Consider the following 17292-nt stretch of genomic DNA (forward strand, 5'->3'; position numbering starts at 1 on the left):
GCACCTTAACAGAGTTGGCACTATGGCATTCCTTTCACAATTGTATGTAAATTACACCTCCTGTTCTCGAGGAAAACAGCATCACATGAAGACATGGATGTGATAGAACCAGTCACGAACAATTCGGGATATCAGAAGAAAAGAAAAAAAAAAAAGAAAGAAAAAGAAAAAAGTTTAAGTCGTATGGGTAGAATGTAAATAGGGGGGGTAGAAGAAGTGAAGCAAGAAGGAAAAAAATAAAGAGAAACGAACTGAATGTATGACTCAGCACAGGTATCTTCGCAGTCATCAGACTGGCTGACAAATGAAATCAAGGGTAAACAGAGGATCTCGATAGTCTCACATCTCGATCGGTAGCAAGTTAAGAGAGGCGCAACGCCAGGAAGACGCAAGTGATGTAAGGAACAACAAAGAGCAAAGGAAAGAAAGATGCCAGGAGAGAATGCCCACGCTGGGTCTTAACTGTTAATGCAAGTAGAATGCCAGGAAAGTAGGAATCGAAAACAACACCCAGATCCCAGAAATTGCCAACCCGAACGGGCAGAGGCTCCTGTGGCCACTTGCGCGCGGTTGAAATCCAAATTATAGGCGGCAGTGAGTGAATCATGTCGAGACTCACAACCGAATGCAATGCACTCCACGCAGTCAGTGCGCAACAGAAAAGCAATTAAAAAAGCCTCGATCCATCAGGAGAAGCTGTCAGCCGATCATCTAACTAAACCCTGGAAATCATCTCATTTCAAAAGGAGAACAAACTCCATCCAACCTTATTAAATCGAAAGAACGCTGAACGGTCCAAGAATACGCCAAGAGCTATCACTAGGATGTAGAGGCGGGTAATGCATTGGTAAATGTCTTCGAAACTATGCAGAGAAGCAACGGGCGGGTTGGCATCAAGAGCATGAAATGGCGAAGAACTAGCCAGCAACTCCCATGGGCCCAGCACCGGGACGAGCCCTATATGGCATTGGCTGAGACTGTCCTTCGGCTTGCATAGGGTTCTGCTGGCTGCCATTACTAGTGCTTCTCTCACGATAGTCATTGGAGGCCGTAGGGGCCAGTTCTGTGCCAGCTTGTGGAGTACCACTGGTCGAGTGCTGATGACCACCGGGGCTTTGGACATGGCGAACTGAGCTTTGCATCTGCCATGCCGTGTCCTGGGAGGGATCTGTCTCAATACGGGCAGAAGTAGGGATATTGGCAGCGCGGTTCGAGTTCGTAATTGTAACGGTTTCGCCACCATTGCTTGCCTTGGGAGAAAAGCTTCCGCGCGCGATGTCGCCGTAGCGTCGAAGTATTTCCTTTGTTGTGACTTCGGTGTTTTCCTTGAAGAAAGTTGTGTCGCTAAGGACCGACTGTAGATCTTCGGGTATCTGTCCAGAAACCATGAGTATATGAAGACAACGTTCGAGATCGGAGGGAACAAACCTCGCACATGGTATCGTTGTATGTAATCAGGCAATTAACGGCTTCGATTGCCAGGAAACTCTCATCCACCGTGCTATTTTTCGCATTGGGGTAGAGAATATTGGGTGTCATGACTGTCGCGAGATTGTGTATGTCCATCTTACTACCGGACTCTTCATCGACGTGCGAGAAAGATGAAGTCCAGTTAAGGAAAGCAAAAAGTACTTCCATAGTATCCCGATGAGCCTTGGGAAGAAGGCAGCATGTAAGATGCAATACACGTTTTTGCTTCTCAGGGTCGGGTAGTTCTGTGATACAGTGGTAAGTAATGAAGGCTACAATATCAACGAGGACCGTCAGTCACTTACTTTGTGAAACAACAAATAGACGATGGAGCTTGAATGTAAGCAGAGGATCAGGCATCTCGCGAAGAAACTTCTTCAACAGCGCTGCAATCTGGACAGGATTCTCCTTCGTCATGTCCACCTGTTCATATTTGTTGTCAATCATTTCAGAAATGTCCTTCAAGCGCCTGATATTGCCGTTCTTTCGGAAGACACCTTCCACGGACATATCCATTTGGCGCATGGCGGACACAGCGTCGTCGACCAAGGCGGGAATACGAAGCTGCCCTGGACCCACACCATGACTAGATTCAGTGCCCTCTCTTTCAACGAGGAAATCCAAGTTTACCCCGAACACGCCCTTCTTCTTCCCAACCTTCTTGCCTTCTTTATTGAAGGCGCGGCCGAAGATGTTCCATATGGTAGGCTTTCGTGATTCGATCAAGGAGAGTAGCTCCTCTAGCGTGAAATATTCACTCAACAAAGGCTCCATGGACAAGACAGCAACGTGTCGGACAATAAAGTATTCCAAAGCAGAAAGCTCAGAGAAATACTTCTTAGTCCTGCCACCTTGTTCGATAATGTGCTGGTCAAGACCTGCACCAGATACGCCACGCTGATGGCCATAATTGTATTTGGGAAGTGGTTCAGTGGTACCAACCAGCTTGGTGCCGGCGTGTTTGTAGGCGTTGGGACGCTGCTCTTTAGCTTGCTCGGCAGCAACGATTCTGGGTATGTCGTCCAACGTCAATGCATCCTGGTTGCCAAACGTCAGCTCGGTGACCGTTTCCCCGTTGGCATCTCTTTCTTCTACAATCTGGAAACCATGACCCCTTGGGTCTGATCCTTCGCCACCCGATGAACCAGGTCGTACGCTACGGCCTTCAGGCCCGTCGATGATGCGAGACGCTCTAGCCTTCTTGTAAGTAGTTGAGAGGGTACGCTCATTCCGGATGGATCGTAGACGACGCATTTCGCCGACAGTTTGTTCAAGTGAAGATCCCTCAGGAGCGTTTCTAGTGGCATTTGCGTATGATTTGGATCTGGTGGCTGATCGACGCATTTCGCCGCCAGGAGGGATGCGACCGCTATCGTTGCCATCTTGTGGGGGAGAAGCGTCGCCTGGAACATGAGTCAGATGAGATTAGAGATGATGTTATGATGAGGAAGAGGATATAAGAAAATCATGATGACATACCAGAACCAAGACTTCCACCCGCTCTGAGAACAGCAAGAAGTCGCGCAAGAGCAACCTTGAGGAGGAAGACGAATTGTTGGAGCTTCGTGATATGTGTAAAGCCCCCTTGGACGTCGTGCATAAGTCCGTTCTGAGAAACGCAATCGGTACAAAAGGATCGCTTTTCCTTGGGATTCCACAGTGCATCCTGGAGAGTATGAGATAGCTCCTTCTGGCATGACGCACAAGTGAGATGGGGTGGCTTTATATGCCACCTGCTATCACCCAGCATAACGCATTCGTCATCGATAGGCTCTTTGCAGGCCGTACAACAATCCGAAAGCTGGTCGGCGAGAGTGTCGACACCGGTCATAAGATCAGCAAGCGTCTCCTCTTCTTCAGGTGGCCTGAGTGTCTCCAAGTCTCCCAGATGGTCTAGGAAATGGTGTAGGCCTTGAGAAGCTTGCTGCTCTCTCTCAAGCTTGAGGGCTCCTTGCAAGCCAATGCGAATAAGCAACTTCAAGTAATGCGCAAGGCCGGTGACCAAAGACAGGAGCTCCTGGGTAACGCCGAGTTTGCGGACACCAGTTTCTTGTGTTTTTGAAAGTAGCGCGAAGAACGCAACAATCTTCTTGCACAGAAGCTTTGCCTCACGTCCGTAAGCCAGATCTGGAGTCAACGATGTTAACTATTGGTATTTCTAAAAAGAGGCAGAGATCAGCCATTGCAACATACCTTTCATGCCCTGTTCCTTGATATGTCCCGCAAGCTGATCAATGGCCGAGAAGAGAATATCAACATGACCAATGAACCTCTTGGCGACAAGGACACCATCCAGATAAGTGCCGTTGCTAACATGAAGGAGCATATCTGAAATGCAGGCTGCGGATGATTCCTCGAAACTGGACAGGATGCTCCAGATTTTATAAACCTTTTCTTCCATTATGTCCTCCTCTTCACGCACCCTATTGCGCTCCTCATCCGTTGCGTCCGTCTCGACTTCCGGCGGTTCAAGAGGCTGGCCTGTCGGGGCCAAACGAACATTCCAGAACTTGTGAATCATGTAGCACTCAGGGTGCCAGTGCTGATTCTGCCCGTTGCGGAAGATCTCCACGAACTGTTTTAGAATTGCTGTGTGACAACCATGGCATCGTTGTGCGAACTGTGTGGAGTAGTGAAAGTGACAGTACACTTTCCCTTCATGCTCGTAGTAAGAGTCTTGTGCACCAAAAACTGTGGGACAAACAGAACAGGTGAAGTGCTCAATGTGATATTTGCGTTCCAGGGCGGTGATATACGAGCCACGCAGAGCACCACCACATTCATGGCACAGAAGGTCTAATCGCCGGAAGTAGTCCGTTTCACATAAGGGGTATTGACCACTGCCATCTTCGGCATCGACAGGGAAGAACTTTGACGCCACGATTTGGCCGCAGTCCTATGTTCAATGGAGTTAGCGGAGATTTAAGGAGATTTCATAAGCCTGAGTACAGACCTCGCACTTGAAACACTCGAGATGATAGGTTGCTTGCAGAGCCCGTACGAACTGGCCAGTCAGTGGTTCGCCGCACTTCTTGCAGATCCGAGACGAGCTTCCTGGGGACTTCGTCGGTGGCCGGCCATTCGGACGGGATCTCTCTCGCGGCGTAGATCGGTCCCAGTAGCCATTGCGATCCCGGGGAGTTGAGGGATCTCTGGGGCCTGGGTGACCAGACTCCAGCCGCCGGCTCATACGACTGTCAGAGCCCTGTGGCCCCTCAACAGGGCTATTCGTGGAGCCATTCCATCCTCCCGTCCTTGTACGGGGCGAGTCAAAGATAATATTGCTATCTGCGGGAGATGTAGGCGTTTGCGACTGATAACTGCCACCACCATAGCCGCTGGTGTTGAGTTTCGGGCGGACAGCCCCGTTGCCCGGCACGAGGCTGTCCGGCAAAGGAACGTCGCCGGGAGGCATGTCCGTGGAGAACTATGCCTTTCTGCTAAGTATCTAGGAGAGTAGGACCTGGCTGGATGGGTTGTCTGGACGATACTCGAGAGTGTAGATGATATTGGTGCCAATCAGGTGAACTAGGGCCGAGTTGGTGTAGACGCTGGAGGGGGAAAGGAGAATCTAGTGCGAAAACGGAGGAACCAGGGTGCTAGTCGTTAATGTCGCGCGTCTAACTTAAGGACTTGCCTTCTGCAGAGGGTACAACGTTAGCATAAGGGGCAATCTTCCGGGATTCGTTCGCGCGGGGTTGCCCAGGAGAATTGACGGCTTTCCCGTAGCAACTCACCTCACGCCATGTAGATGAAACCTGCGGGGAATATCGATGGAAGGAATCGGGGCGCGTGATCAAAGTATAACCATAAAATCGCTCAAAGTAGCAGGTGAATATCAAGCCGATTTGGGGAGAAGTGCCTCCAAAAGCGCAACCGCCCGCGTCGAGGGAAGCGGAATGGGGAAGGGTTGGAGCTCAAAGTGAGACCAACAGGCGGCGGAGTGCGCTGTCTGGAATCACAACCATTCCTAATCCCTTCCAGAGAGACTTTTTGGTGGACGGCCTGAATCCGAAGTCGAGGGAGACGGGCCGACAAATCAGGGCAGGGGAAGTAGGCTCGAGTCGAGTCTAGGATGCCAGCTCGAACGAGTGAAAGCGAGGGCAGGAAATCGCGTGTTTTGGGAAGAGTGAGTGTGCTGCTGGCAGTTGTCGCTCTGCCCCCCTATGCTTCATGTTGCTGGTTGCCCGCTAGAGACCATCACGTGAAAGGGGTCACCGCCTGGCACACCGCCAAAGAAGGCGCTTCCATGGCTCCTTCACTTGTGGATGTATTACCAGACACGGTAACCGTTCCAAAGTTCACAACAGCCTACTTTGGGGGGGAGGTTAGGGGGGAGGCCCAAGGTACACCCCAAGTTCAGTGGTTGGATGTGAGAAGTGTTTCGTGTCAAAATTAAATTTTTATTAGCTAGTTACCTTGAGGTGAGGATTATACTATCAAACAGACAAAACTCTCCGCACATCAACTACTGAGTCTACCCTCTTTCTTGTTCATGGTAAATTAAAATAGGAAACACCAGGTACTCGGCAGTACACCTTTTGAGGTGCTGGCAGAAACAGACCCTTGTAATTTCCAGGGATGTGGAGACCTCAGGATCATGCCGACTGCCATAGTGGGTAGTGATGGCAGGTGAACGGCATGGACGCTGTGCATGCTCTTCCCCAAAGGATGAACAGAGTCGAATCCCTCTCTCAGACATCCCAGGGGGGAGGACGAGGGTCTTCCTTTCATACATACCTTTACCACCCACGCGCTTCTATTTTGGCGAACCTCGTCTTTCCCACGCGGCTTTCTGGTCGTTGGATCATTCCCCGCATCCTTTTCTGCTTCTTCCCCTTATTCATCACGGGCTAGAGCCAACTACCTAATCAGGCAATGCTAATTCTTAGGGGAAGCGGGCGAATGCCCAATCGCTCGTTATTCTACTGAAGCCTTAGACTACTACGGTTTTTCTTAGCAAACACATACTCACGGAGCCAGCATACGCTGCTTTACCAAACAAGTATGCATGGAGTAATGACTCCCTACTGTATTCCTCCCTTTTCTAGCGAAGAGCAGTCACTCCATCTGCTTGACATAAAAGGTAAAGATGTACAGCGCCATATCTCTTTTCCATCGATTGTCGACCAACGCACTGGGCGGAGAAATCTCTGCAGCGATGGAGGGTAACTAACCATGCTCACTGCGGATCTTAGAGTTGGCATCTTAAATATAGCTCTCACTCATGGTGGTATTGATTTAGGAATCCTTAGCGAATGTGTCTCACGATTTTACAAATGTTCCGTTTACCCTGACCAATGCACCAAATGTGGATAATTTTCGCTTCAATATTAGATAGGGGACCGAGAAATCTTTCTCCAACGCTGAGAAACGTTTTTAATCCCATACGACTTTCGCCAATTACACCAAAATGTCATACTGCCCAATCTGACTTGCGATTCCTAACAGTTCATGCTTCTGTGGTTTCATTTAGTATAGATCATATGTGAAAGAGGCCGAGAATATCTGTGACTATGAGAAACTTTGAGGGAACAAGGTGTCGTTTATTGCTTGCGATAACCATGCTTCTCACCGAGAATAGGCGTCAGCCAGATTGCGGCTTGATACCCATGGGACCCGGGTTGCGGATTTGCATTCCTGAAGCATTCTCAATCCTGCTGGTGTACCACCTTTCCGGTTGTACATGGAAATTCTTGAAAAGTTGGTTGGCAGCGGGGTTGGTAACCGTTCCTCATTGGGCTTGATAACAGCACTGTACTCCAGAATACTCCGTCGGGGTGGCATCAAAATCTTCATCATGGCAAGCACCGTCGATCCAGAAAAGATGAGATGTAAGGGGCAATTAGAAGGATCGGCATAGCAGAAATTTTAGGAGCCTTGAACAAGACCCCGAAAGTCACACGCCAATCGAGGATTTTGGCTGTAATGAGGTTGAGGGGCTTGTACGCGGTGGATTATGAGATTAAGAGGGGTTGGGGGATAGTTCCAGTAGAAGATAGTAGTAATGGCGAGTCAGAGAAAAGAATGGGTGGTTTCTCTTTGGAAACCCAGCCATTCATGATTCCACCCCTCCCGCCTTGCCTAAACGGGCATAACACCAGGGTCCTGTCAGTGGTCAGTAGTGAGGAGTTATTTTATTTCCACTGGGTGTGTTTATTTTTGTCTCCTCGAAACATCATCCGTCCAAGGACGGATCCGTGTCTCCACCTCTGCGGGCGGTGAGACAGGGGTCGTGGCCTTCAGTCCCCTTGACCAATCTTGACCTGGCAAGAGTTGTGCTAGACTGACTACTAAGTACTATGGAGTAATCCGTCGATCAAAACCCGGACGAGTATCTATCTACTAGCTACTTACTGTATGAAGTGAACTAATGGAAGATATGCAACTTGCTGGACTACTAACTTGGGCTTCCTTTTGTAGTCTTCCTATGCACAGTGTATATCCATAGTATTCATTGCCCTCGTACGGATCAATTTGTGCCAAGAGTTGTGACAGCTAGTAGTGGCTTGCTCATTGTGGTCTATTATCGTCTTTATCTTACTAGATGCTCTTCTTGAAGATGGTTCTGGTATTGGCTATGGAGTCATAGAAGTGAAGGCTTGACGCAGAGGACTTGAGCAGAGTCTCGCAACTGCGACATTCACTCAGGTGAATTGGCGCTCGAACATTGACATGTATTAAATACGCAAGTCAGTACATAGTTTCATGCATGTACTCCGTAGAGCCGTCGCATGGGGTATTGTTTTTTTACATGCACCTGAGCATGCAGCCTTCTATTTTGCCTTTGCACTAGCCAGAAGTACTTCGTACAGGTCAGATTTAGGCCTCTTCGCCAGTTCTTGAGTATCTTCAGTCTGTTCTTACTACGTTCCTGAAGCCGTTGGTAAATTGACTCAAACTGATCTCACTCTGATAGTTAGCTTGCACTGCCTGGCTGGCTTCCCCGCCATCAACTACGTTACGGCGTTGATGATCATACCCACCTTCAACACGCTTCTGTCTCTCCCTGATTCTTCAACACCCCAGCCTAGTGATCCCGGGCCTCCCGTCAAGCCGTCTCCCATTTTGAACTTCTCGGTCGTCAGGATGTCCGACCAGGCGATCCTACGTATTACCAGGGTATCACTCCTCACCGCATTCTTCTAAGCTTCGCTGGGGCTAATGGGTCGTCTTACCTTGGCGGGATCTTAGGAAATCAAGCAGATTCAGCAAGGCGCAGACCTCTGTGGGTACTCCACACTCTACTAATATAGTAGTCGGAAATCGGTTCCATCGAATCCCGTCGATGCTAGCACTGGCTTACAATAGTCTTTGGCCTTCCCATTCTGATTCTTTGCATTAGCTCTCGCTGTATACTACGATGACTCTGATATCCGGAGTGTCCGCGCTCTCATTCTCGGCCCTCCAGATACTCCCTATCAGTTCGGCTTCTTTGAGGTTCGTTTCTACTTCTTCGGTAATATTAATCAGTTTTACAGAGCTCTGTGTTAATCTCCAGCATGATATACCTTAGTTTCTTATCAAGTTCGGGAAAGGTATATTATCACCATCTTGTGGGAATTTATAAACCTGTGGACAAGTGGACTAAGCTTCACAGACTACCCAGCCACATCTCCGAATGTCCGCGCCTTGACCACTAACGGTGGTCGAAGCCGCTTTAACCCCAACATCTATTCATCTGGCCGGGTCTGCCTGTGAGTTGAGACTCTCAGAGTTGCTCATGATCCCTACTAATCAAGCGGTGATGAATAGATCCATTTTGGGGTACAGATACAGATGCCTATACATATCAACTGCGAGAGCTTGGCTAACGGACATCTTTGTAGAACCTGGCGAGGTGAAAGTGGAGAGCAATGGTCGTCTGCGCAGTGCTTAGAGTCTCTTCTTATCTCGATTCAGAGCTTGATGTCGTCTAACCCCTACGAAAACGAACCCGGATATGAAAGCTCACGGTCACCGAGCGATATAGAGAACATGGAAGCCTACGTATCCAAGGTAATAAGGGCTTAGATACCCTTCTGAGGTTAGAACATTCTTGACCAGGTTTCCAGATACACCATGAAACTCTCCGCCTCGCCGTTCTCGAGCCTCTTGAGGCATCGCTCAACATAACACTTGAAGGGAGTACGGACTCGCTAGCCGACCCAACATCTGAAAGCGATGATAATATCATCTATGAGGATGGGAGGCCTTCTTTTGACCCGTTTGCGGATTTTCGCAAAAGACGTTTCTTGTGGTATTACGAGCCCTACATGCAATCTCTTGTTGCTGCAGAGAAGAAACACTCCCGCAAAGCCAAATTCCAGAGCATGCCTTTTGAGGGCGGCAACAATAGTATGGATGGTCATTTCGACTATCCGGAGTTAAAACGGCGGATGGCTGTGGTCAGAGATGCCATTCTTCGAGAAACACGCGGTTGGGCTGTCGAAGGACAGTTGGCCAAAAAGCAAGAATGGGGTATTGCAGCTAGCCTGCAACGACAGTACGAACAAATTGTTGAAACCCTCAAGCATCAGAACAACATTACGGTTGATCTATATCTTGACGAGGGGAACCCATTCATGTGGAGGCTCACATATTTTGGAAGACCAATGACGCAACTGGATGGTGGCATGTTCAAGATCCTGATACATCTGAGTCCGCGATTCCCGGAAGAACAGCCCCGTGTGTTTCTGGAGGCCTCGTCTTTCTTTCACATTCGTGTGTCCAAAGAAGGAGTTTTATGCTACGTTCCAAGGCGAACTGAGGAGATGCGTTATCACATCGAGGGGATAGTCGCATCTCTAGAAGAAGAGCACCCGCCTTATGACCCACGAACCACTGTTAACCCCGAAGCAACCAAATTATTCTGGGGAACACCGGAAGATCGAAGGAAGTATAACCGAGAATTGCGACGATCAGTAGAAAGGACCGCGTAAGTTACCATCCACGTTGGCGAGTTTATAGACAGTCGCATTGATGAAAGAATACAGCGAAACATAGAAATCCTGAGCCTATATTGGTCTAGCTTAGTGAGTCAGTGGGGTGCTCAGCTAGAACGATCCTGTGCTCCGTTTCTTGAAGACTGATATCTTGGCTAAGATGACCTCAATATCGGGCCTCTACTTCCTCACTGCTTCTTTAAGCATCCGTTCCCAGACCTTCAAGCCGCTTTATCCGTAGAGAAACAGAGATATGGGATACAACACTGGGGTCTAAGCTGTTCTGTAGCGGGTGCTAGAGGAATCGAAGGGAGAGTTCCCATTTGGATAGTGCATGGTAGTGGCCATATAAGATCTGCCTCCTTACTAAATCGTTGATAAGAAGTACGATAGTTGACGCAATGGCCCTAAAAGTTGCAAGCCAGACCCGTTAAATGACGAAATTGTAATCAGATCGAACATGAGATCCGTTACTGAATTAGATGGGCAATACAGATAGAACCCAGTTAAATATCTCGGTTCCATAAAGTGGAAACTCACGTGTGGCTTCTTTGCGGGGGGTCCGAGCTTTAACCCGGAGATTCTGTCCGGAGGCGGAAACCATCGTCGTCCCCCAAACCTTCAGGCCTCGCAATTTCTCCTGTTTATTATCTCTTACCCCAACCACCGACCACGGATAGTTAGCTCTATATATATCACAGCTTACTGTCATATTCAAAATGTCTACTCGACGTCCTACAATGGAACTGGGCACTGTCCTAGTGGTTGGTGGCTGCGGGTTCGTGGGTTGGCACATTGTTGATCAGTTGCTCAATTTCCCCTCAGAGACAGATCCCAGTGTCGCTCTTCCCAAGCCCCAGAATGACCCCAGATTTGTTTACCCCAAGCTGGGCGATCGATACCCTCGGTGCATCGCGAAAGTAGCTGTTGTCGACCTGCGAACGACCCACAACCGTCTTCCGGGAGCCGAGTATTATGATGGCGACATCACGTCCGAAGAGTCCATGCTGGCCGTTTTCCGCGCGGTCAAGCCCGACATTGTTATTCACACCGCTACGCCCAACGTTCTGGAAGGGAACAAGCCCTTGTTGCGTAAGGTCAATGTTGACGGAACTAAAGTCTTGGTGGAAGTTGCGGGCGGTGCCCGTGGTGACTGGGGCGGAAAGTGCAAGGCGTTTGTATACACCAGCTCGAGCTCTGTCGTGCACGATACCCAGAGTGACCTCATCAACGTCACCGAAGAGTGGCCTCTTATCCGGGGGCCGTTGCAACAAGAGTATTATTCAGAAACCAAGGTGCGTTATGTACCCCTTTTTCTCGTTCTTGGGATAGGTACTGACCAGGATTCACCCTCTTAGGCGGACGCCGAAGAAATCGTCTTGAAGTATAACCGCGCCTCTCCAACCTCGATGGTAACATGTGCCCTTCGTCCGGCTGGTATCTACGGTGAGAAGGATACGACCTTCACCTTTAAGGTCCTGGAGCACTCGTCCAAAGCCTCCCCGACCGTCCTCCGCATGCAGTTAGGCGAGAACAACAACTTGTTTGATTTCACGTACGTTGGAAACATTGCATACGCTCATACTTTGGCTGCATACCGCTTGCTCGCTACCTACTCTCGGTATGAAGCTGGGCAGGGTGCTCCCCTGGACCACGAGCGGGTTGACGGCGAAGCGTTCAATGTCACGAACGATTCCCCGGTCTACTTCTGGGACATGACACGTGCTGCCTGGGCATTGACTGGCAAGGTTGTGGAGCCTCATCAGGTGTGGGAGCTCCCTGAGGGCATTCTGGGCCCTATTGGTGGAATTGCAGAGACGGTGCTGGGCCTTCTCGGCAAGACACCTCGTTTAACCAGAAGAACCGTTCGCTACTCATGTATGACTCGTTACTACTCATGCGACAAGGCCAAGTTCCGGCTCGGATATAGGCCTGTTGTACCTGTGTACGAGGGTCTCGCTCGTGCAGTCGGGTATGTGGTGGAACAGGAGCGGGTGGCCGGTGAAAAGAAGGCGTTGTAATCTCGGGCTAGACTCTGATGGTTTCTGTACGGATGTATATGTTTATTAATGTAATATATAAGTAATTCCTCCTCATTCCGTATTTAGGCGCGTTCTCTCATACTTGTTGTCCCTGTATATAGTCAGATGGACTTCTGGACAAAACCTTGCTAACTGGACCCCAGGCATTTTTGGGCTGGCCATGAGACCCAACACCGGGTATCTAACCCTGCGAAACCCTTGAAATGCTGGGATCCCTCATTATCTTCCGAGTGGGATCAACTGAGGCGTCTCGTATACTCACTCCATCGGCTTCTGTCCCCTTGGCTCTAGCCCCGAATGGTACTCAATAAAGTTTTGTAACAACGCCCCGAGCAGATTGGCCTACTTCATTTCAAACCCTGCCGAATAATATGCCCGAGTCCGGAGATACGGTGAAGCATTTCCTCAATCTTTGGTCCGGCTTTCGAGTTAAAGATGATAGATGTCTTTGGTAGAGCTTTCTCGGGGAAACCTATCGGTCATGATCAAAACACATTCGAAACGACATAATAGATTATGATTGAAGCTATGGATCTTATCTTGATTGCAAGACCGAAGGGAAGTGAATTACGTTATATATTCCAATGTTGCCCTATCTGCGAAGATTGTCTAATTCCTGCCAAATCAACTTCCCTTCTTCTGTCATACATTGAACCTTCGTGTTGGTTCCACATCCTGCACCATATCATCGGTTCTTTCCCCTCCCCTGCTGGGATGTGAGCCGACTTGATTCGCTGCTGATTGGAGCATCGGAAGCCGACAGAAGGTTACGGGGCTCGTGTGAAGAAATGGGAAACCAGCATGGATGCGAAATCTTCCTTGTGATATGGGGGATGATCGTCGCCATGGAGGGATGATCATTGAACCTCACAACATCACCAACGATGAGGTTGAACGGGTATCTGAGAACTTGAAGGAAACATTTTGGTGTCAATCTGCAGTGCGCTTAGGTGGCAGTTCGCATCAGGTCTAGATTCTTTGGCTCTGAGAATGCGCTGGCTGTCTCTGTCCTTGCAAATATGGGTGTCATCAGCCTCTTGAATAACAGGCAAGATGCAGGATGGAATGATCATGCTATACCTGACCGGATCGATACCGTTCATTGGTTGTTGGATGTCACTGCATGGCGCAGGAACAGGTCATTCATACTAGGTATATTCTTTCCTCATCCGGCAGGAACCAATAGATCCCCCGCTGTGATACAACTACATGTCTCTCAAAGCACCGCGCCATTCTTCTTAATCATTTCGTTCATCGCTCTTATTATTTGAGATCCCATGTATACTTATTCCGTGGGATTCAGTGGGATGCAGTGATAGGTCTAACGACCAGGAACATGCCTCGGATGTCTGAAAGGCCCGTTCTTTCGCCAAGCGCCTGCTCTCATCATATGTGCCTTGGCCAGATGTCTTCCCTTACGACGTGGATATTTGTCCTATTGGCCATTGCTACCACTGCGTTAGGGATATCGGAAGATTATCTGGACGATGCCGAGCTAGGCGTTCCGGGGCTAGACGCCTCCTTCGACTACGTGGTTGTTGGTGCCGGGGCTGGGGGCTTAACTTTGGCAGCTCGCCTCGCACAACATAGATACAGAGTAGCTCTGGTTGAGGCTGGAGACTTCTACGAGCTCAAATATCCCCTAGCTGCGGTTCCAGGAGCTGGGATCATAGGCATAGGGAGCGATGTGAACAGCTCGACACCCGTGGATTGGCGGTTTGTCGCCTACAATGTTCCGGGAGCCAATTATCGCGACCTTCATTACCCCAGAGGCAAATGTCTGGGGGGATCGTAAGCTAACTTCGTCTCTCAATTTCGTCTTCATTTTCATATGGGCACCGCTGATTCTTTTGACACCTCCACAGGACAGGATCCAATATGATGGTATATCAAAGGTTCGAAACCACTCGCCGAGCTGTTCACGGAGGGCAGAACTGACATTGGAGCTAGGCCAAATAGAGAGGCAATGCAAAGATGGGCTGAGCTCGTTGACGACAATAGCTACACTTTCGACCGAATTCTTCCTTTCTTCCAACGCACGGCTAACTTCACTCCGCCCAACAACGACATACGGCATAGCAATGCCACAGCAGCGTTCAACCTGGGTGCGTTTGATGAACGGGGCGAGCCTCTGCAGGTATCCTACCCTGACTTCGCCGTACCGTTTTCGAGCTGGATAAAGCGCGGTATGGAGTCTGTAGGCATTCCGGAGATCGAGGACTTCAACAGCGGGTTCCTACTGGGCGCTCAATATTGTGCTCTAACCATCGACCCACACAAGAAGATCCGAAGTAGTTCAGAGGCCGCTTTCAAAAGCTCTCCGATACCACGCCTAATGACTCTTGCACTGTACAAAAAGACAATGGCAAAGAGAATACTCATCAACACAGAAAGGCGAGCTACCGGAGTGGAGGTAAGGACGGGGGACTTGATATATATATTGCGAGCCACCCGGGAAGTCATAGTGTCAGCCGGGGCATTCCAGAGCCCTCAGCTCCTGATGGTATCTGGAATTGGTCCAGCTAATGAGCTGGAAGAGCATGGTATTGAGGTTGTTGTTGACCTTCCCGGAGTAGGGCAAAATATGTGGGATCATGCTTTCTTCGGGCCTGCCTACCGAGTTGCGCTTCCAACAAGCACCAGGATTGCTACTGACTTTCTTTACTTGACTGAAATAGTCGTCCAGTATTTAGCAAACCGTACTGGTCCACTGACAACCCAGGGAATTGATTTCTTGGCTTTTGAGAAGGTCCCAGATGAACTTCGGTCTCACTTCTCGGATGAAACGATCCGGGATCTATCCTGGTTCCCTCCTGGCTGGCCTGAGATAGAGGTATGCTCTCTGCACGAAGTTTTTGAGCATGGCTAACAGTGGACCCTTGAAGTACATCCCAGTGGCTCTCTATCTTGGAGATTTCTCTGATCCTATTAAACACCAACCGCAAGATGGGGCGCAGTATGCGTCAATCGCCGGAGCATTAGTCGCACCCACATCCCGCGGGAATGTCACCATCATTTCAGACGACACAGACGACCTGCCAATAATCAATCCCAACTGGCTTGCAACCAAAACAGACGAAGAAGTGGCTGTTGCGATTTATCGAAGAAATCGCGAGATTTTCCAGAGTCCGGGGATGGAACCGATTATTGACGGAGAAGAATACTTTCCCGGGGAGGAGTTCCAGACTGATTCGGAGATTCTAGAAGTGATTAAAGACACCCTTATGACAGTCTACCATGCTTCGTGTACGTGCAAGATGGGTGTACGCAACGACTCAATGGCCGTGGTTGACAGCCAGGCACGAGTATTCGGTGTTGATGGATTGAGAGTGGTCGATGCCAGTGCGTTCCCATTTCTGCCTCCGGGACATCCCCAATCGGTAGTTTGTAAGTGGCCTTCAGTTTCAGAGTCCCTATTCGCTGCTGACAGCCTTAGATATGCTTGCCGAGAAGATCGCGTCTGATATCATATCCTGGGACTGAATTGGTTCGATACGTCCTGCGTTTGTCATTATCATTAATGTAATTCTTAAATCGTGACTTCTGTCACTATCATTCCATTCGCACACTCGTGCTCAGGCTTGCAATCCGGAAGTCTGCTATTGTTAAGGATAAACCTTCTTTCACGCTAATATTATTACAATTTTAATGCGGAGAGAATATCCTGCATCCTGTAAACTCAATGAAGGCAATGTTCATATGATCCTCCCAGCATCAAACCACATCATTGGACCAACCATGCATCGACTAAACGCATAAGCAACCCCAATGATGAAACCATGCTTCAACAACTCCACCTTCTTACTCTTCCTACCATACCATATACCCCAGAAACACTGACCTCCCCGGATACAAAGAGACAGACAGAATTCAAAGGAAGTATCCTCATAATCCACAAATAGTACATACATATCACAAGTACTACTTACCTTGTTCTATTCCATTCATGTACTTACATCACTTTACAGAATGAGAACCAGCCATCCTCGATACAGACATTTCAAAATCGTACTATCTACCCCAAATCATACCAACATCCCCCACCCCGCCCCCTTGCAAGGCGAAATAAACTACTATTACTATTTTCTCCTCCTCTACCCCCCATGCTTAAATTATATGTATATGTACGCAGTAGTATTATGTATATGTATATGCTGTGATAGGATAGGTGGGGATGATGTGTATGATGTAGGGGGCTGGGGATGGCAAATCAAACATACATACATACATATATACCATATATACATGGGTGTGGGTGTAATGTGTATGTAGTATGCATGTGCAAATGCACGAATGGAAATGAGGATGGATGGGTAGGACTAGCAGTACTTTGGATTTAGAGAGGGTTTTTACTTCGGGGAGGGGAGATTTCGCTATTGGGGTGTGTATGTATGTATGTATGTACCCGGAACAAGGTAAGTAGTTTTGGGCTATGAAGATAGATGGATTGGTAGAGGTCGAGTTAGGGTGTGTCTGTGTGTATGTGCGCGTGGATGGGTGGGTGGGTGGGTGGACAGACAGATGGATGGATGGAGAATGGCTGGTCGCTGCTATGGTAACTACTAGAACTTACCTACCTATCTAGGTACTGTGGTATGGATGGATACTTACGGAAGTATATGGATGGGGCTTATTGTGGGTGTTAGTTAGGGAGGGGTCTAGATGCCGTCTATGTCTGTGTTAAAACGTAAATTTAAGAATTCAGATTCTTATCACATGGTAGTTGTTTTTGTGACATGCTGGTAAACTACTAATTGTCTAGGTCTAGATAGGTCATCCACCCGCCTTCACGTAGAAGAGAAGATCAGGCCATGATGAGACAAAAAACCTGTATATGACTTTTCTACATTCAAGTG

General features: G+C 48.8%; 4 protein-coding genes across 4 annotated transcripts; 3 read left to right on the forward strand and 1 right to left on the reverse strand.

The window, feature by feature from the left end:
* Window positions 1–917: 917 nt before the first annotated feature.
* On the reverse strand, window positions 918–4885 carry AtWU_02158 (GTPase-activating protein LRG1; the record flags this gene model as incomplete). The annotated part of the gene is made up of 6 exons (XM_035497272.1): window positions 918–1373; window positions 1429–1715; window positions 1776–2873; window positions 2950–3597; window positions 3664–4366; window positions 4424–4885. The coding sequence occupies 6 exons, from the start codon at window positions 4883–4885 to the stop codon at window positions 918–920; spliced, it is 3654 nt and encodes a 1217-aa protein (XP_035353165.1).
* A 3557-nt stretch (window positions 4886–8442) lies between these two features.
* On the forward strand, window positions 8443–10455 carry AtWU_02159 (ubiquitin-conjugating enzyme E2; the record flags this gene model as incomplete). Its single annotated transcript, XM_035497273.1, has 9 exons — window positions 8443–8592; window positions 8665–8698; window positions 8816–8910; window positions 8987–9008; window positions 9071–9167; window positions 9226–9237; window positions 9300–9468; window positions 9525–10387; window positions 10446–10455. The coding sequence occupies 9 exons, from the start codon at window positions 8443–8445 to the stop codon at window positions 10453–10455; spliced, it is 1452 nt and encodes a 483-aa protein (XP_035353166.1).
* Window positions 10456–11113: 658 nt separating this feature from the next.
* On the forward strand, window positions 11114–12415 carry AtWU_02160 (C-3 sterol dehydrogenase/C-4 decarboxylase; the record flags this gene model as incomplete). The annotated part of the gene is made up of 2 exons (XM_035497274.1): window positions 11114–11689; window positions 11753–12415. The coding sequence occupies 2 exons, from the start codon at window positions 11114–11116 to the stop codon at window positions 12413–12415; spliced, it is 1239 nt and encodes a 412-aa protein (XP_035353167.1).
* A 1426-nt stretch (window positions 12416–13841) lies between these two features.
* Window positions 13842–15919, forward strand: AtWU_02161 (GMC family oxidoreductase; the record flags this gene model as incomplete). Its single annotated transcript, XM_035497275.1, has 5 exons — window positions 13842–14227; window positions 14302–14331; window positions 14387–15269; window positions 15322–15823; window positions 15873–15919. The coding sequence occupies 5 exons, from the start codon at window positions 13842–13844 to the stop codon at window positions 15917–15919; spliced, it is 1848 nt and encodes a 615-aa protein (XP_035353168.1).
* Window positions 15920–17292: the final 1373 nt, after the last annotated feature.

The sequence above is a fragment of the Aspergillus tubingensis genome (genome assembly GCF_013340325.1).
Source record: "Aspergillus tubingensis WU-2223L DNA, scaffold_3, whole genome shotgun sequence".
NCBI lineage: Eukaryota > Fungi > Ascomycota > Eurotiomycetes > Eurotiales > Aspergillaceae > Aspergillus > Aspergillus tubingensis.